A 20,443-nucleotide genomic window follows, 5' to 3' on the forward strand; every position below is an offset into this window, starting at 1 on the left:
CAAGAACAGCCATACTGGGTCAGACCAAAGGTCCATCTAGCCCAGTATCTGTCTTCCAACAGTGGCCAATGCCAGATGCCCCAGAGGGAATGAACAGAACAGGGAATCATCAATTGATCCATCCCCTGTTGCCCATTCCCAGATCCTGGCAAACAGAGGCTAGGGACACCATCCATGTCCATGCTGGCTAATAGCCATTGATGGACCTATCCTCCAGAAACTTATCTGTTATAGTCTTGGACTTCACAACATCCTCTGGCAAAGAGTTCCACAGGTTGATTGTGCGTTGTGTGAAGATTGACTGTGCGTTGTGTGTATTATTCTAATTCAGCGGTAGGCTTCGTACTGCTTATGTGCTCATTGATTTATATTTCCAATATATTCGCGCATCTGACGTTGGGCCAGATTACAGGTCCTGCCCCAGTTGCTTCACCACTACTCCAGTGACCTAAAATATCCAAGCCAGTGTATCCTGCCACCCTGTGTAGGGGAGCCCGCACAAAGTATAGGACTGCCATAGTGGTTCCTATGTCACATCTCTGCCAACCCCAGCTCTGATGTCACATACATACCCTGTAGTCCTCAGCTGCTAGAATGAGTCTTTGGCTTCTGCTGCAATCTGGTCAACAAGATCAGCGGAGGACCCAGTAGAACCCCTAGATTATGAACTTGATTAACAAAAGGCAGGTGTGCTCCATCAAAGGAGTCGATGTCATCTCTGCTTGTTTCATTCATCCCATTAGCATCGCCTGTGTTTTATCTGAAATGATCTTCAACCAATTAACACTCATCTAAGCCCCAGTTTTGGCCAGATGCTGGGAAAGTTGAAAGGTCAGAGTGTTGTCGGGGGCACTGGGACCCCCAAACACCTTTCTGTCTCCCTGGTGGCACATTGAACAGAGACAGAACAGAATCCTGGAATATTTCCCCCTATTGAGAGACTCTTGAGGCAGACGAGCAATAAGACAACCCCATAGATGCTTTCAGAAATGAAAAGAACCTCTCAAGAGTGATTTCATCTATCTCTGCCAGGATCTGCAAACCTATTGACACGACATAGTCAATGGGATCAGCACAGCTGAGGGAGCTAAAAGAATCAGCAGATGCTTGAGCTTTGTCCAGTCATAGAGGGAGATCAGAGACCCAGAAGTCTAGTGCAATCTGCGTCCCACACCCAGGCCTGACACCAGAGCGAAAGCAGAAAAGGAAATCTGAGGATAGTGCCACAGCTGCTTTGCCCATAACTTCCTCAGTAATTCTCCCCACAACAGAATGGTTAGAGACGGGTCAGTAATGGGTGAGATTGTCAGCACTGACAAATGCTTCTTGATCATGGATCTAGCAGTCCCTCATTTGAGAGATTCTGGCATCTTGCCCTCCCAAAAGGATGCATGGAAAGTCTCCCTCATGACAGACCCAACGTCCCTCCACTGGATTTTGCCAGTCTGGAAAGGAAAGTCTTTAAATTGGAGATTGCACTCAGGGGAGAAGAAAGCTTTATTCGCATCCATCACAGCCAGAAACTGTTCATATCAGAGCACAGTCTTTTCCTTTCCATCTCATCTTTCTCTGCGTCGAGTGGATCTGTGAAGATGGCTCAAAGAAAGGGAATGTTTAGAGGCCACTGTTGGACTATTCAAGGACAAAGACACAGATTAACTGGAATTTCCCCAGGATAAATTGTCAGGATCATTTTTTTTTCTGTATTATGGACCAATAAGTGAGAGATACTGGTTAGAAACAGGTACCCCCAATTTCCTGCTATTACAAGGGCAAGGGGTGAGCATTACTAGATCTCAGTCGTTCCAATCTTTTTGGTTTATGTTTGTCCAGCTCCATCAATTATGGCACCCAGAAAAAGCTAACATGGAACACATTCCAGGAAGCAAAGTTCAGAAATGTCCCATGTTGTAATAATCACATCGTGAACAGATCTCAGTTACTGAATGCAAGTTGCTCCTCCACTCCAATACAAATGTCTCTTTTCCTTATCCCGAAGGGACCACCTGTGTAGGGTGACAGTTGAGTTCAGACTCCAGGACCCACGTAGTCCGTGGGCTCTCTGCTGAGGCAGTCAAACTGGGAGGCAGTTAAGCCCCGATTTTCAGCAATGCTGATTACCTGTCGTTCCCGTTTACTTTAGCTGGAGATGTGAATACTCAGCCCTTCTGTAAATCAGGACCTTGTGCCTATTGTGAGCTTGTGATGAGTGATATGAATGGACACCTGCCTGTCCATTAGGAGCTGGACTGAGACCATCAATTTATTTCACTAAGGCCATCAAATAGCCCTCAGATGACAATTTTACCCACCACCTAAGCCACTCAATTCCCCCCAAATCATCCCTTTTAAGTCCTGAATCAGCGATTTCCGACATGTGATTTTTTTTTCTCTGTTTCCTTTAAGGAATCTATGTTATCTCCCCCCTACACACACACACCTTTTGGAAGTTCAATAAAAAATGGACAAAATGAGTCATCAAATTAGCTCCACAAACAGTCTGTTGCCAAGAAGTATGTATCCGGTTTCTTAGTCATTGTCCTCACCAGATGATCCAAAATATGTACTTTTGTTTTCTTAGTTTAGCAAGATTTTTATCACAGCTCATTTAATTTATTTCTTTTATAAAGTAAAAAATAAAAATTAGGGGGGACAAGGGGGTATTCCAGTCCTGGAACAATTTTAAAATGAAGGCCCAGATCTTCCACTCCAATGCAGTTCCTTTGTGCAGCTCCAGTGACTCAGTGGGGCTGGGGAAGCCCTTGGAGTCATAACCCTGGAATAACCAGCTGTATGCTGGGCCCTCTCGCCCTGGGCAGCAGAACTTGGTTAGAGCACACTGCTGTAACTTGTGCTGGAGACTGACACTGAATGAGAAGTTCGAAGAAACAGGGTCAATGTCAGCTCGACAATAAAAGTGAGCAATGAACCAGATGGCTGTAAGGTACTTTCCCCCATCAGGTCCTGTGCTAAGTGTGGTTTGGCCAGACCCAAAGGATTAGGCCTTGTGGCTCCTAAATAAATTTAATTACTGTATGCAGTTTATCAGGCCTGTGCACTGGCCATGCTTCTCATGGGATAGGGTGAGTGCTTTGTAATACTCTGCAGTGACCATTCTGAATGATCTAGGAGCTGCCTTGATGAGCTCCAAAAAGATTTCCACCCAGCTCTCTGCAGCCACAAGGCAGATGAGCTAGCTTTTGGGGTGGCTGGGAAGCACTGTGTCCCAACCACTATCCTACGCACTGCAGAAAATTTACTGTAAGGAACCAAAGATAATGGACCCCAATCTCCTCTCCATTACACTGGTGCAATTTCATTAAAGTCAATGGAAAACTAAAGATGCTGGGTTGAGTTCTTCTATTGATTGCACCAGTGCCAATCTCAGTTGGGTTGCATAAGTGGAACCTGGCGGAGATGTTTGTCCTCATGCATTTTGGTGCATCTTATCTATTATCAGAACTGCCTCCTGAATACTGGATAAATATTGATAGCGGCTTAAACACAGTGTGGGGCCATGATTTCACTGGAGCTATGCCACTTACCCACAAGCTGTGAATCTGGCCCATTGCACACAAGTTGCATAACATTTGGCCTCAGTTACCCATGCAAAGATGCCAGCTAGAACTCTATAAACCTTCTGTAAGAAAAAGCTAATGCAGATGAAATTCACACCTAAAATGTGTAGATCATGTATGAGAAAGCAAAGCCATAATAGGACATTTCCTCTGACATCAGCCTTTGTTCCTCATGTATCTAAATGGTTAATCTATCTAAGCAGGTAGGTAGAAGCTTTCTTGCCTTCAGTAAAGTTTGATTCCTGGAGGCAGACTTTTTTTTTTGCTGAGTGGCAGATAATTAGAAGGGTGGAGCGAGGCAGGAAACCAGGGATACACCTTTGTCAGGACTTGTTTGGAAGCGAAGAAATGGGAAAGGACAAGGGGGAGCGGGATAGAATACATTAACTACAAGAAGAAGTGAACATTCCTGGAGGATCACTCAGACTCAACACACCTTTGTAGGGATGTGGTATAAAGAGTAGGTGGCCAATTTTGATAGAAAGGAAACGGTTGAGGAGAAAGAGGGATTTCCAGTCTTGAATTGAAGAACCGTAGGTAAGTAACATAAAGAAGAAGAAATAAAGTGTCCTGTTTTTTTTCTAGGGGGAAGCCTGTATTCCTACAGGGGAAAATCCTGTATTCTCAAGTAAAATATAGGAAATGTACATTCTACTATGGGACATACAATGTAAAAAGACTATCAAATCTTTATGTTCTGGGTTACTTTGGTTTATAAATTTGCAAGAGAGGGTTGCTTTTTAAATGGATGCTAAGTGAAAATGGTTGATGTGCTGAGAAGTGGGAAATATAAACCAAGACATAGGTATTTTTCTTTGAATACTAATTGTGAAATCATTATCCAAATAGGATGGTGCATAGACTGATGGTCTGTGTTAGGATCTGGAAGAAAGAGTATCTACACTGCAAAATGCAAGGAGCTTTGTGATTGATTTAAAAAATGAGTATACTTGAAATGCATCAGAGGATTACGATAGGCTATATACTCTAGTGCTGGATGCAGAATCTGGTTCAGGGTATACTAAGGCACCAGTTGCATTGATCTGCAGTTCAGACAGCAACAGGTGCTACTTTAACGTGGTGTTTTGTGCTGGGAGACTCCAACTTTGTTTTAAATAAAGCAGTTCCAGAAAAGCAGAGTTATTTATCAATAGTGAGTCATTTAGCTTGAACTTTTGGACACATTTGTTTGCATTTAAGATTACAAGGCCAAGAATTATATCGCACTTTTTAAAGTTAGCTCAGTGAAAATCAGCAAATGTTTGTTTACCAACCACTTTTAATCCTTTGCACGGCATGATCTACTGATTAGAGCCTAGTACTGTGAGTCAGGAGTCCTGTGTTCTATTCCTGTGTCTGAAACTGATGCTCAGTGGCAAGTCATTTCACCTTTCTGTGTCTCAGTTTCTTCATCTATAAGATGGTGATTATAGCAATTACCCACTTTGAGATTCACTGCTGGAGAGTGCAAAGTATTATTGCATAGGAATTTTTAACTCCCTCTTTACAATAGGAATGAGTGACTTGTGCAGAACAAAATGTTCTTGCTCTGAATTTGTTTTTCTTTGAGCAATGCAGGTTTTGTTTACATTGTAAGTGAAGAATAACTGAAGGGTTTTTGGTTTAAAGTCATTTTTCCCCTGATTGGGAATTGAAACGAGGTCATGGCAGTGAAAGTACCAAATCCTAACCACTAGATCACCAAGGAGGTTAGGTGGACATATTATGCACTGCAGAGAAAATCCAGGCAGTGCCCCAAATTCTGCCATCAGAAACAACACACATTGACTTCAACAAGGCTGCTGCTGGGTGTTAGTGAGGAATCTGACCCTTACAACATATCTAAATCTTGGTCGTGCCCTTCCCCCGATTCACCATTATTATCAACAATTAAATTAATCTGTACAACAAGCAAACAGAACACAGATAGGGTCTGATTCTGATCTTGCACTTCTGTAAATGCAGAATAACTTTGCTGAAGTCAATAAAGTTATTCTAGATTCATGCTGGTCTGATTGAGAGCAGAATTTGACCTGCATTTCACTTAATTGAGTGATATCATAGTATATAGGCTGGTATATTTATTTTATTCACCAAAACCTGAGCAGCATACTCACATTATCTGCGAATCAGGCACAGACGGGGAAGTATAATGCACACCATGCAGTGGATTATGCTTCCGCCAAATGGATGCCATTAGCTAAGGCAAGAGTTCATGATCCTTTTCCCACTTAGACTAACCAGCTGTTTGCAGACCACACACAAATACTGCCTCAGATCCTGGAACCATTGAGATAAAAAATGACTTGACAATCAACTGAAATTGAATGGCTTTTAAAGCGGAATAGGATAGTCAGATTCCTAGACTGTTGGGTCAAGGTAAGTATATTGCTGTTTTGTTCTGATAGTAATCCAAGGACAGTGAAACCTGAAAAGGTTTGACTCGCAGTAAGGAAACACCTTGAAGCATGTTAGACATCAGGGAAGGAGTGGCATTTGTTTCTAAATGAAATCCTCAGTGTTGTTTACACAGACTGTTTTATCCACAATCAGTGAGTTCTGTGAAATTCTTCACATAGAATAGGATCAAAGGTTTTTGGCTCCATTAAACATTAATCTCACCATTCGATGAGAGTGTATTATTGCAGAAGAAGTACAGGTGGGGCTAAAAGGATAGTAATAGGGTGAAATTTAACAGTGAAAAGTGCAAGGTCATGCATTTAGGGATTAATAACAAGAATTTCGGTTATAAACTGGGGATGCATCACTTGGAAGTAACAGAGGAGGAGAAGGACCTTGGAGTATTGGTTGATCACAGGATGACTATGAACCACCAATGTGATATGGCTGTGAAAAAAGCTAATGTGGTCTTGGGATGCATCAGGCAAGGTATTTCCAGTAGAGATAAGGAGGTGTTAGTACCATTATACAAGGCACTAGTGAAACCTCATCTGGAATACTGTGTGCAGTTATGGTCAACCATGTTTAAGAAGGATGAATTCAAACTGGAACAGGTACAGAGAAGGCATACTAGGATAATCCGAGGAATGGAAAACCTGTTTTATGAAAGGAGACTCAAAGAGCTTGGCTTGTTTAGCCTAACCAATAGAAGACTGAAGGGAGATATGATTGCTCTCTATAAATATATCAGAGGGATAAATACCAGGGAAGGAGAGGAGTTATTTAAGCTCAGTACCAATGTGGACACAAGATTAAATGGATATACTGGATAAACTGGCCATCAGGAAGTTTAGACTTGAAATTAGACAAAGGTTTCCAACCATCAAAGGAGTGAAGTTCTGGAATAGCCTTCAACAGGGACCAGTGGAGGCAAAAGACATATCTGGCTTCAAGACTAAGCTTGATAAGTTTATGGAAGGGATGGTATGATGGGAGAGCCTAATTCTGGCCTGTGATGGGATGTTAGATGGAGTGGGATCTGAGTTACTACACAGAATTCTTTCCTGGATGTCTGGCTGGTGAGTCTTGCCCACATGCTCAGGGTTTAACTGATCGCCATATTTGAGGTTGGGAAGGAATTTTCCTCCAGGGCAGATTGGCAGAGGCCCTGGGGGTATTCAACTTTCCCTTGCAGCGTGGGGCCTGGGTCACTTGCTGGAGGATTCTCTGCACCTTGAAGTCTTTAAACCACAAGTTGAGGACTTCAGTAACTCAGACATAGGTCAAGGATTTGTTACAGGAGTGGGTGGGTGAGATTCTGTGGCCTGTGTTGTGCAGAGGTCAGACTAGAAGATCATAATGGTCCCTTCTGACCTTGACGCCTATGAGTTTATGAGATGGTTTCCATCCACCTGACGTGAGAATGCAATAATATCTGATGTGAGAACAGAAATGATCAGTGTAGGAATTAATAGAATGTGCAACATCCATGGCTATTTTAAATTGTTTCCATTACAATATGCTTACATAAATATAAAATAACTTAAGATGTTCCCCTATTGACAAGAAGTATGGGACAATGATTGTTAATGTTGCGTGCAAGTAATATCTAGTTCCTAAAATAAGCAGAGGGATTGGAATATCCATCTAATCAAGGCACCTGAGATTGGTTGGACATACCTAGGTGCTTTATCATTTGAACTGTGAAGTAAGCATAAGGGCCAGCTGCCGTGGAACTTTTCCGACGTTGATGAGTGTACATCGCATACAAAGACCAGTTAAATAGCTTATAAAACTGTATATAAAATATCAGAGAGAAAACGTCAGAGAGTGATTATCTGCAATATATTTGCATGGACACCCGGTGTGGCTCAGCCATTATAATAATAATTTGCACACTAAGGTTATATCTACACTGCAAAGAAAAACCTGTGGCACCAAGTCTCAGAGCCCAGGTCAATTGAGTTGGCATGCCGGGACTCAGGCTGTGGGGCTGGAAATAGCAGTGTAGACGTTCCTGCTTAGCCTAGAGCTCAGGCTCTGAAATTAGGGTGACCAGACAGCAAATGTTAAAAATCGGGACAGAAGGTGGGGGGTAATAGGAGCCTATATAAGAAAAAGACCCAAAAATCAGGACATCTGGTCACCCTATCTGAAACCCTCCCCGATCCCTGGGTTTCGGAGTGTGTCTCCATCCTGAGCAGGAATGTCTACACTGTTACTTTTAACCCCACAGCCTGAGCCTAGGTCAACTGACTGCGATTCAGTGCCGTGGGTTTTTCTTTACCATGTAGACGTACCCTTAAATATGTAGACCACCCTCAGTTCCCACTGAAATCAAATTGAGCTGACGGGTTGCCTCTCAGAGAGCACTCAGCCGCTCACATGGTGGGACCCGTACATTGATGTCAACGCATTTTATAAAGGTGGGCAACTATCAACACCCCCATTTTTACAGATGCACGGAAGTGAAATGTCTTGCATGGGGCTCATACTGTGAGTCAATGACAGAGCCAGTGAGAGAACTCCCAGTCCCATGTCTCTTCTTCACTTGCCAGATCCCTGGGGCTGCTAGGGGCCAGTTCAGTCCCCACCGTAAGCCAAAGCATCCTTAGGGCCATTGCGTGAGAACTATGATGTTTCACAAGTCTCTTCTTGTAGCTCAGAGATAGCTGCAGATGGTTTCTCTGATTTAACAGAGCTATTCCATTTTGTCTCATACATCGCTCGTAGCTATATTTATGTGAATCCAGACAGAATGAGTTGGTGCAGGAAGTCAGCCCTGGCAGCACCTGAAGGTCAAGTTCTGTAGCTGTGCTGGAGAGAGGGCTGGTAATTATGTTAGTGCCACTATGTGGGGGATAAACCTGGTATATGAAGCAAAATGCTCCTGCAGTCAAAGCTGGTATTAGGAATTTAGGAGTTATCTGCAAGGATATATTTTAATGTGTTCTCCTTATTTTACCTGTACAGTGTTAAAGCAGCATGTTCCCAACTCTTGAGAGGAGGGGTGGCTAACTTACCCCATGTTTATGTTGTTTTCTGCCATTGTTAAACTCTGGGGCAGCTTACGGGTGGTGAAAAAGGTTAAGATGTTGCAAAGCCAGGGACAACAGTCTCCAAAAGTCAGTGGTGCTGGCCAGGCCAGGAAGTGAGCTCAATGAGCACATCCACAGCTTCCACCCACTGGGCTGAGTGCAGTGACATTTAAAGCTACCCACAAATGTTGGTGGAAATTCAAAGGAAGGAGGATGGTGGAGACATCAGCCTTTCCTCGTGGTGAATGGTCAAGGGCTTCCCTGGTGCAGAGAGGTGTAAGTCACACCCTGGAGAAGGAAGAAGTCTTTTTTTCCAAATGTAGGCCCCAATCCCACTAAACTTAACGGGAGTAATTTTACTTATGTGAGTCAGCCCATTGAAGTCTCAACTCCTGGTGATTTCAGTGGCAGTGGTGAGCCATTGTGTGGAGTGGATGTAGTTGTTGTGTAACGACTTGGGTGTGGTGGTGGGACGGCTCACGTCAGTACAGGTATGCACGTGCTAAAATGAATGTCCTGGGTTCTAGAACAGAATGCCAAACTTCTGAGATTCCCGATCCATTTCTTTCTGGGAAAATGTGAACTGCCTTTAATTCCCCTCCACCTTACCCCTGCTAGATCCAGAACCAGAGGCTGAGCCATTCATAGCCACATAGGTGATTTCCAATTTCCCAGGCAGCTGGAAATCTCAGCCTGAATCTTTATTTATTTGGTAGCACAAATTTCCATTTCATGTGAAAAATATCTTGTTTCAAAATTAAATTTTCCGTTGGAGACAAAATAGTTTAAATTAGACAATAGAGGAAAATTATTTCACCAAACCCTAAACTGAAACTAACGTCATAGGGGCTTGCAGAAACCAAAATCCCCCTGAGCTTTCTCTAGCCACAATACGCAAGAGGCCTGATGCTGCGAGGTACTGGCCCCATGTGACTCCCACTGAAATTGCTAAGGGTTGTGTGCCCACTGCAGTTGACAGGATCAGGCCAATGGTTTGGTTGTTGGTTTATTTGTAGGAACAAAGAAGAAGACAAGGGGATTTCAATGGGAGGTACACCTCTACCTTGATATAACGCTGTCCTCGGGAGCCAAAAAATCTTACCTCATTATAGGTGAAACTGCATTATATTGAACTTGCTTTGATCCGCTGGAGTGCGCAGCCCCGCCCCCCTGGAGCACTGCTTTACCGCATTATATCCGAATTCGTGTTATATCAGGTCGCGTTATATCGGGGTAGAGGTGTATGTGCCTAAACAGCTTTAAAAATCTGGCCCAGGTTAACTGATGATTGAAAGAGGGAATATTCTCCATGAACATGCTATCATTTAAATTGAGCTGTGTAAGGCCATTCGTAAGATCTGTTCCGAACAATTACATAAAGTATAAGGTAGAGGAATAACTACCCTGTTTCTAATCAAAGTGATTGATCGATATTTTCCTTTCTAAACCCATCCTGTCTGTTTTCCTACGCAGGAGTTATTTAAAGACAAGCTATATCAAATGGGAAAGGTGAAATTTGTCAGTGACATTACAGCACCTTCTCCCTTCAGGTATTGTGTCTGATTCTCCACTGCCTTTCGCACAGTGGCATCATTTACATGTGTGCAAAGTGAGGATAACATGCTCTCCTGTCGAGGTGGTGGGTTTCACCCTCGCTTTTCAAAGGTGGAAGTAAAGACACCATGTGCAAGGCACTGAAGAATCCAACCCATGAACTGTAAAGCGAACCACATCTGTGCTTGAGGGCCTCATCCTGAGCTCTTGCTCAAACCAAACACCTGTGAACTTGGTGTCGAATTTTGCCTGAATCTTGTGCAGAATCAGCCCTTAAATATGGAGCTTTCTATACATCCAAGTCTTCAGATAAGATGGAGTCCCTGGCAGCAGTGGGGAGAGTTCACCTGCAGATTTGGCTCCCATACTTTTCACAGGTTAAAATTTCATTTCTAGCATTTGAGACTGCTCCTCAGATGAAGTGGAACCTCTTCTGAGTAAGACTGGGACTGAATAACTGCATTGTTCTTTTTCACAGGGGGATTTTTCTCCTGCTGATGTTTGTTTTCCTACCAGCTGCAGTATTCTTGATAGTACTGATGTGTTATGAAACCTAGGCAGATAGTATTATGGCTGCCTGGGATTATATTTTTGACTAGAGAAGGATACAAGGCATTAAGTTGGGGTGGTATTTCAGTAATGAATACAGCTGTCTCTGCACTTAAGCTATTTGGCAACGAGTTCCAGTGGTAACAAGGGTGGAATCAGTAGAGTTGACAAAACTTCTGCAGCTGTCTGTGTTTTTAACCCTGCTCAGAGCAGATATGTGGGGCTGGGGTTTGGATCTTGTGTTTTGATTTAAGCCAGTTGCTCTCAAACTTTTGTACTGGTGACCCCTTTCACGCAGCAAGCCTCTAAGTGCAACCCCCCTTATAAATTAAAAACACTTTTTATATATATTTAACACTATTATAAATGCTGGAGGCAAAGCAGAGTTTGGAGTGAAGACTGACAGCTCACTACCACCCATGTACTAACCTCACAACCCCCTGAGGGGTTCTGACCCCCCGTTTGAGAACCCCTGATTTAAGCTTACCTCAGAGACAAGGCTGGAGACAAGTGATTACAGAGATATGTTAAAGTCATGAGATTTGGATTTGATCCAGATCTAAATTCTCCCTATGTTTCAAGCCAGTTCACTTGCATCTCTGTTGTTGGCTTTATCATTCTATCTTTCTCAGTGTGCCTTCCCGGCATCCTCCTGGAACGTCAGGGCTTGTTGTGTGTGAACTGCCCAGGATGGCTCATGGAGTCAGCCCTGAGCTTTCTGGAACACCGTAGGCTCCTACTGTTTCAGAGGGAGGATGATGCCAAGCAAGCCAGTAATACTCACATGGCATTGTTAAACGGGGGGAAAGAGCGGGGACCAGTTGGAATGCCCTCTGATTGTGATGATCTCTCTGTGGCTAAAGTGACCAGCCATTAGATGCCCCTGGCACTTCACACACTGAAAGACTGTCTATAGGGCAGGAAGAAAATAACCCCACTCTTTCACCCTTGGGCCATGCAATTGTAAATACCACTAAACTTCCTTTTTAATAATTCATGCCATTAATTTCCACTGGATGCCAAGACACATGGGATGCATTCACAGGGACCACACGGGCACATCTAGAGAGCCACGGCGCTTTATGGGCATCAGTTTGGTGGACATACTTGCAATGCTGCCTGGCTTTGGATAGATATAGCTTATATAGACATACCCTGTGCTTCTATATTGGATCCTGCATGGGCTACATTACTGGACCTACACCGTGTATCCATAGAGCCATGCATGTGATGGACAGAGGCTGGATTTCTGTAGGGTCATATGGATGGATCTACATTGTACATAGGATGAACTGTACAGGGTGGATCTATATTATACAGTGTGGATCCAGATTGTACATGGTCCATAGAGCAGTTAACAAAAACCTAATATCTCCAGATGTTCCCCTTTCCATGGAGACGTTGAGTGACAAGTGAGAAGACTGAAAAAAATGAATTATGCTGGCTTTTAAATATTATGGGCTGCAAAATCTTCAGCTGGCAAAGATGTCGGCTGGTAGAGGGGGAGAGTGAGCGCATCAAATAAAGTCCCCCAGCAAGTCCTTGAGCACTAAGCGGCACAGATAATGACAAAAGAAACAGATTTGAAAAAAGGAAAGACCCCCGCTCAGGCTCCAACCCTTCCAACAACTAGATGGGGTGGTCTGCACTAAGGTCCTTTGAGTGTCTGAACAAGCCATCATCACTGCTTCATTACCCACTTGGATACGTTTGGGGCTCTCAGCCAGCTGATAGCATGACCAGGCCTCTACCTGCAGCGGGGTAGGCAACCTATGACACGTGTGCCGAAGGCCACATGCGAGCTAATTTTCAGTGGCACTCACACTGCCTGGGTCCTGGCCACCGGTCCAGGAGGCTCTGCATTTTAATTTAATTTTAAATTTTTCTTAAACATCTTAAAAATCTTATTCACTTTACATACAACAATAGTTTAGTTATATATTATAGACTTATAGAAAGAGACTTTCTAAAAACATTAAAATGTATTACCGGCACACAAATTAGAGTGAATAAATAAAGATTTGGCACACCACTTCTGCAAGTTGCCGACCCCTGACCTGCAGCATGTCCTAGTGCTGATATTGAATGACTACAAAACAGTGTTTCTTTCAATGAGGTCTCTGTGCTTTCCCCTCAGGCAGTGATGGTATGGACTCAGTAACGAAGAAAACCAAACGGGATGGAACAGAAGTCACTGAAAGACGTAAGAAAAGCTTTTAAAACAAAATCTCATCGTCGGAGAGGGACCCCAACCACAAAACCCAGATCCGAACACCCTGGACTTTAGAGGGAGTTAGAATCCAAACCTGGATCCAGAATTGAATTGTGCAGCTATCTCAGGTCTCAAAGCCTGATTCTTCCCACAATATGGAACAGCATGAAATTCTCAGAGGCCACATCGTACATTCTGGAGTGTAACCCAGGCCTGCTTGGTGTGGCTCTCTGTCCCCCTCTAGTGGCAGCTAGACCAGCTAGAGATGTTTTGAGTCTGCCACACCCTTGGCAAAAAGAGAGGTCTCTTTTGGCTTATGCAGTAGACAGGGGCGGCTCCAGGCCCCAGCACGCCAAGCACGTGCCTGGGGCAGCAAGCCGCAGGGGTCACGCCGTCGGTCTCCGTGAGGGCGGCAGGCAGGCTGCCTTCCACAGCTTGCTTGTGGAGGGTCTGCTGGCCCCACGCTTCGGCGGACCTCCCACAGGCAAGCCGCTGAAGGCAGCCTGCCTGCTGTACTTGGGGCGGCAAAATGCTTAGAGCCGCCCCTGGCAGTAGAGATGGGGTAGATCACGGCCAAATCTGGGCCACCAGATGCTTTTGAACAGATCCAGAAATCTTTTTGTTTACTTATTATTATCATTATTGTTGTTATTATTTTTTCATTATTTTCTCTGGAGTCTGGACCTTGACTATACCTTGTCCAAGAAATGTTGGACCTTGAAAAAAAATAGTTGACTACCCCTGCAGTAGAAACTAGTATTTTAAGCTTCAGAAATCCCAGGTTTGATCTCAGCCAACAACGACCGGGGTCTAGCAGCATTCCAAGTGAGGGCTTGTCTAGGGTATCAACTGGGAAGTCTCTGAAGCTCGGGATGCACTTCCTCAACCACGGGAAGTACGTAACCCATGCGTGCTTGGTGTGGCACTCTGTCCCCCTCTAGCAGCAGTGAGACCAGCTAGAGATTGATGAGTTGGCTACAGCCTTGGTTAAGAGAAAAGTGTCTTTTAGCCCATGCAGCAGAGGGTCGTGCGTTAAGCTCCAAAGGTCTCAGGTTTGATCCCGGCCGACGACGACCAGGGTCTGTCAGCATTACAAGAGCCTTTAGAGGGCCCTTTATAATTCACCACAGAGATAGCCTTGTGGTTAAGGCACTAGCATGGAACTCTGGAGACCTGAGTGCTGATTCTGCCACAGACATTTTGTGTGACATGAGGCTTAGATGTCTCAGTGCTATATCTGTAAAATTAACATAATAATCCTTCCCTTTTTCACAAGGTGTTGTTGTGAGGCCAAGTTGATTAATGTCTATGAGGAATTCAGCTACTACAATGACAAGCACCAGAGCAAAGCCTACAAACAGAGTGTGTGCTACCACCATTTGGCTCTATGGTCTTAGAATATTTTTCTTTATTCAAGTCCCATTATTCCATAGACATGAAATAAAACTTGCACCTTGCTTGGCTAGATTTCAGGGCCATAACCTCACTGTTTTCTTTCCCCAGTTATTACAGAGTCAGTAACCACAAGACTGACGTCCTTACCACCAAGTAAGTAGAAATTTTACATTGTGCTGTCCATTCTCAGCGGCGTCTGTGTGTGTGCATATGCGTGAAATTTATGTGTGTTGGTGCTGTTTTCACAAGTCCTCATGTATCAGTGCTTCAGCCTCAGAGAAGCACTGTGCAGGTCTGAGAACCCCCGCCTCCCAGAAAAAGTGCTTCTCGATGATTAGAATAGACATGGTTTGGGGACCCATTTGAGTGGGAAAGAAAGGAGCAAAGGATGATCTGTGAAGGCTCCTAGACCAGATCTATGCAGGGATTACGCCAGGGTGCGAGGTTCCAGAGAAGGAGTGGCTCCCAGGGATGAGGCTGAGAAATGTTAGGCCCATAGGAAACTAAGGACACCCAAAAAAGAAAACTAAAAAAGGGTGCCACTGGCTGCGAATGGGACAAAGACAGAGTGGCTATGGGGTGTGCTGATTTAGCTCATCTCCACAGCAGCTGCCACAGGCAGGGCTCCTGTATCTCCCCCAGCTTCTCTTCCGCCAGCAGAAAAATGTCTACACTACAGCCTATGTCAGCAAAACTTACATCGCACAGGGCGGTGACACTTCCACCCCTCTGAGCGACATCAGTTATACTGACATAAGTGCTCGTGGGCACATTGCTACGTTGGCAGAAGAGCTTCTCCTACCAACACACCTTCTGCCGCTCGCAGAGATGGGGTTTCTATGCTGATGGGAGAGCTCTTCAAAACATAAAGCCTCTTCAAAACATGCGCTGTCGCGGCACAGCTGCACTGCTGCAGTGCTGTACATATAGACACAGCCTTAGGGAGCGCAGCAGCAGCAAAACCTGCCTTCCCTCAAGAGGAATCCCCTCGGGGCACATAAAGGGTCAGTTATTCCTCCCTTTGCCATCCTGGGTGAATCTTGTGTGCTCTTGGCACCAGCGTGCAATTGATTGATAAGAGACTTGCTGAAACCAGGATAGAAAGTAAAGATGATCTGAGCACTTTTCTTGCTGTGGCAGCTGGATTGTCAGAGCCCGGAGAAAGAGAAGAGGTTCTGGATGACTGGCTCCCCCACCACTGATAACTCCTTCCAAATACTGTACATGGTTCCAAAGACACCTCCTCAGCCACAGCCCTGGCTCTGTAACAGAGTATAACACCAGCTGTGGGTGCCTGGTGCCTCATCCTGCAGCTTCTTTTGCTCTTGTCCTCATCTCTTCTGGCCACAGAAAGTCTCATTGTGTGCTTGTCTCTCACAGAAGGAGGGAGCGGCACTGGGCACAAAACAGCCCACGGTGGAGGGAGTGGAATGGAAAAGAGGACTTTCACCCATGGCAGCAGCTACGTGACTTCAAGTAGGTAGTGATGAACTGGAGAGTGAATGAACAGAAAGCAAAGGCAGCTTCATGGGGGTGGGGCGAAGGGGCAGGGACTGGGTCCAAGCCAAGGGAAAACACAGAAAATATTCATGGGGAAGTGGTGAGAGCACTTTCTGTGCAAGAGCCCCATCCCAGCAGGGTGCTGAGAACTTTCTGTTCCCACTGGAGTCAATAGTACAGGTGCGGCACCTTGTAGGATTGGGCATGGAATTTTTACACACAAAAATTTCCCATCAGAAAATGCGGCTTTGTCAAAATTGACATTTTCCATGGGGAAAATGTTGTTTTCCATGAAATTTTTCAATTTTCCTCTCGGAAGGATCAAGAGAAGTGTCGTTTCCACATGTCGGAGTTTTGTTTCATTTGCAAAAGCAGTATTGTCCTTTCTGATGTTTCAGTTCTAACCTTTGGGGAATTTTTTGTCTGGCGAACATTTCCAGCATTTAGACTTTTCGTTCTGGTTCAAAACAGAAAATCACCTCAAAATTTCCCATGAAAGGCAGATTCCGTCTTTCGAACTGCTCGAGCACTTCAAAAGGTCGGGCACCAATTATCTGGAGATTTGCTTTGTGCCACAATCACATTTTCTAAAGGAACTGTGCAGTATGTGGAGGGACCGGGAGGAATAGAGGAGAAAGTGAGTACCCCTATCCTGGCCCTTGCTCATTCTCTATTGAGATCCCTAGGACAAATTCTCTATGCGCTAACGGAAAGATGACGTCCACTGCCACCCTCACTGATCCCCATGAATATATCATGCTCAGTCACAGCTGGCACTCTATTCTGGGTTCTTACTCGAATGCCAATGTTAGAATTCACACAGGGGTCAGGTCCTTCCACACACCACAGTCAGTGAAAGAGATGCAGGCCTGTCTCCCTTCTGTTGCAACTCCGATGTGAGTAGGAAAGGAGCCCTCTCCTAAGCCTGGATTTAACAGCATCCAAGTTCCAGACTCCTTGTTCATGACTCACGTTCACCCCTATGTTAGTTCTCCAGGAAGCAGAGTAACTGAGCAAAGGCAGAGTAAGGACACAGGTCCTCATTCTGTCAGGGGAGCAGTCTCACAAATATACACACCGTCTCTTGGGTTTATGGATGTTTTCCATTTTCATTGCCCCCATTTCATGGAGCTTCTGTTCCATCAGCATCCCCTACTTGCTGAGATCAACTTAACAATTTTTGTGGTCTGTGTCACACTGACTCTTAAATTTACAAAAAGAACAGGAGTACTTGTGGCACTTTAGAGACTAACAAATTTATTTGAGCATAAGCTTTCGTGGGCTACAGCCAACTTCATCAGATGCATAGAATGGAACATATAGTAAGAAATATATTTACATACAGAGAACACGAAAAGGTGGAAGTAGCCATACCAACTGTAAGAGGCTAATTAATTAAGATGAGCTATTATCAACAGGAGAAAAAAAAGTTTGTAGTGATAATCAAGATGGCCCATTTTAGACAGTTGACAAGAAGGTGTGAGGATACTTAACATGGAGAACTAGATTCAATATGTGTAATGACCCAGCCACTCCCAGTCTCTATTCAACCCCAGGTTAATGGTATCTAGTTTGCATAGTAATTCAAGCTCAGCAGTTTCTCCTTGGAGTCTGTTTTTGAAGCTTTTCTGTTGCAAAATTGCCACTTTTAAATCTGTTACTGGGCCCTCTTGATTATCACTACAAAAGTTTTTTTTCTCCTGCTGATAATAGCTCATCTTAATTAATTAGCCTCTTACAGTTGGTATGGCTACTTCCACCTTTTTGTGTTCTCTGTATGTATATATATTTCTTACTATATGTTCCATTTTATGCACCTGATGAAGTGAGCTGTAGCCCATGAAAGCTTATGCTCAAATAAATTTGTTAGTTTCTAAGTTGCCACAAGTACTCCTGTTCTTTTTGCGAATACAGACTAACACAGCTGCTACTCTGAAACCTAACATTTACAAGTGGGCCTGAACCCAAAGCAACCCACAACCCTAGCCAGATTCCAAGATCTCCCATCTATGGGGATGTGTCTGGTTCCTCAAACGTGGGCACAAACCTGCTCCTATTGATGTCCGTTGCAAAACTCCCATTGGCTTCAAAGGTAACAGGGTGTGTCTTTCTACAAAACCACAGATATAAGCATCCCCTGAACTTTGGAGAAGCTCAACAGAGCCAGATCCAAACTTTGTGGCTTTAGCCCATCACTAGCCCTAACCTACCTCTGTAACTCAATGTGAGGTCCATCCATGCCAACACAGAAGAGTATAGGGCACCACTTTACATGTATGAGGCATTATCTTTACTCTCTGAGGGGCTTTTGTTTTACCTATAGGTGGAAGTGGTCGAATGAATTCGTCCTCCTCCTCCGGCTACAGGCAAACCCCTTCTCCCTGCTCTACTCTCCCCAAATCACCTGGCTCAACCTTCGAAAGAAAAACCTATGTCACCCGCAATGCAACATATGAAGGTATCGTAGAATCTGTCATAGAGATGGGGAATTAGAGGTGCCCTGCTAGGTTGTCTTGTCAGTTCCAACCTGCTAATTCAGGATTGTCCCCTGGAGCATAAATCTCAATATGGGACAATTATGGAATAGACCACAAGGATGCACATTAGTGAAAATTACCCACAGAGTCCTATTTATAATTATGTTCATCCAAATAATGTTCATATCTTATTGTGGTTGGAGGATGACAGCAGCTCATCGGTATAATACTCAGTAGTTCTTTTGAAATGGAAATCTTTGTTACCCCGTCGCTGCCAATACTTAAGACTTGGTAGATATGGACACGATATATTAAACAATCTCTTAATGACTTTGGGGCATAAATATTTGGCAAAACTTTAACATGGAATCTTTTCTTCTGCAGGGAGCTCCAGCGCAAATTCTTCTCCTGAATTCCCTAGAAAAGAGTTCGGTATGTTCTTATATTACTGTCACTGCGAATGTCAGGCTAAGGGCATGCATGTTGGCTGCTCTATGGCCTCTGGCATGACACATTACTGGAATACATTAATCAATAAAAATAATGCCATGCACATGGTGAATTGTGGGGAATAACGACTCTGGAAAGTCTGCCCATTGGGAAGGGGTTCGCAATGTCTTATTATGCCCACAACTTCTCCTCTGCTTGGGGCATCTCATGCAGCCAGTACAGACACATACGTCTCTATGACATGAGTGGAGTTACTCCAAATTTATATTAATGTAACTGAGAGCAGAATTTGATCAGTGTTTGTCTTTAAAGACCATTTCTATAGATGCTCTATTGTAAATCTGCTATCCCCAACTTTGTGCTGGTCATCTCCACTTTAAAGGGAGATCTCATTGAGTTTCCTGCCCCCTAGCTGAGCATTAGCACCCGTCAGTGCAATCCAGGCATTATTATTATTCAGTGAGATATTGTTGTATGCACAGATCCCCTGGTTCTTTTCCAAGTTGGCTTCTGATTTACCATCAAGTTTCTTGATAGGCATTAGGGGCATTTACCAACCATGGATGTGTTGAGGGAATTATTAGATGATCCAGAAGTACTAAGAACTGTATATTTTCAGTTAAACATGCAGTGACCTAAGTGATGGTAGCCAAAATATTTGGGGATTAGCGTCTCCATGCCATGCCCCAGCTAAACAGAGCAACTGTACGACTCACATAAGAAGCTTCATCCCTTGCATTACTTTTCAAATGTGTTACAATTGATAGAGTCTAAAATTGCTTTTCTCTGATTGGTTTTCACAGCATCGTCCAACACCAGAGGGCGGAGTCAAAGCCGAGGTGAGTTGGAATGTGCTTTTTGGTGACCCCTTGTTCCTCCTCCTGCTTCTCTGGACCAGTCCCTCATCTGGTGTATATCAGTTTGGCTCCAGGGAAGTCAATGAAGCTACACGTATTTATACCAGCTGAGGATCTGGACCCCTGAGATTTGGGCAGTTGTACAAACAAGTGCAATGAGCAAAATGGAAAAATCAACAAGGTGAAGAAATCAGGATTGGAGGATGTGTGGAGTTCTTCATAAGGATGAGCTGGAGAGTTGGACAGCTGAGGGTGTTAGAAATAGGTCAAAGAGATTTTCATCTTTAGTTCAAAGCTGGGCCAAGGTCAAGATCCAGGTTTTGTGTCCAAAATCTGTCCGCACTCTCTTTTCCCTCTCTCTGTCTTATGTACACATCACCTTAACAAGTATCAGAGGGATAGCCATGGTAGTCTGGATCTGTAAAAGCAGCAA

At 44.1% G+C, this 20,443-nt stretch overlaps 1 protein-coding gene across 1 annotated transcript in view; it reads left to right on the top strand.

Annotated features, from left to right (window-relative positions):
- The first annotated feature begins 4,004 nt into the window (after positions 1-4,004).
- Positions 4,005-20,443, top strand: part of COL17A1 (collagen type XVII alpha 1 chain) — a 66,741-nt gene continuing 50,302 nt past the window's right edge. The window contains exons 1-7 of the mRNA XM_050958255.1: positions 4,005-4,115; positions 13,257-13,322; positions 14,835-14,879; positions 16,107-16,202; positions 18,550-18,684; positions 19,088-19,135; positions 19,957-19,992. Coding sequence (XP_050814212.1) covers positions 13,268-13,322; positions 14,835-14,879; positions 16,107-16,202; positions 18,550-18,684; positions 19,088-19,135; positions 19,957-19,992 — 415 coding nt within the window. The 5' untranslated portion in view covers positions 4,005-4,115; positions 13,257-13,267. The remainder of the gene's footprint in view (positions 4,116-13,256; positions 13,323-14,834; positions 14,880-16,106; positions 16,203-18,549; positions 18,685-19,087; positions 19,136-19,956; positions 19,993-20,443) is intronic.

This window comes from Gopherus flavomarginatus, chromosome 6, assembly GCF_025201925.1.
Source record: "Gopherus flavomarginatus isolate rGopFla2 chromosome 6, rGopFla2.mat.asm, whole genome shotgun sequence".
Taxonomy (NCBI): domain Eukaryota; kingdom Metazoa; phylum Chordata; order Testudines; family Testudinidae; genus Gopherus; species Gopherus flavomarginatus.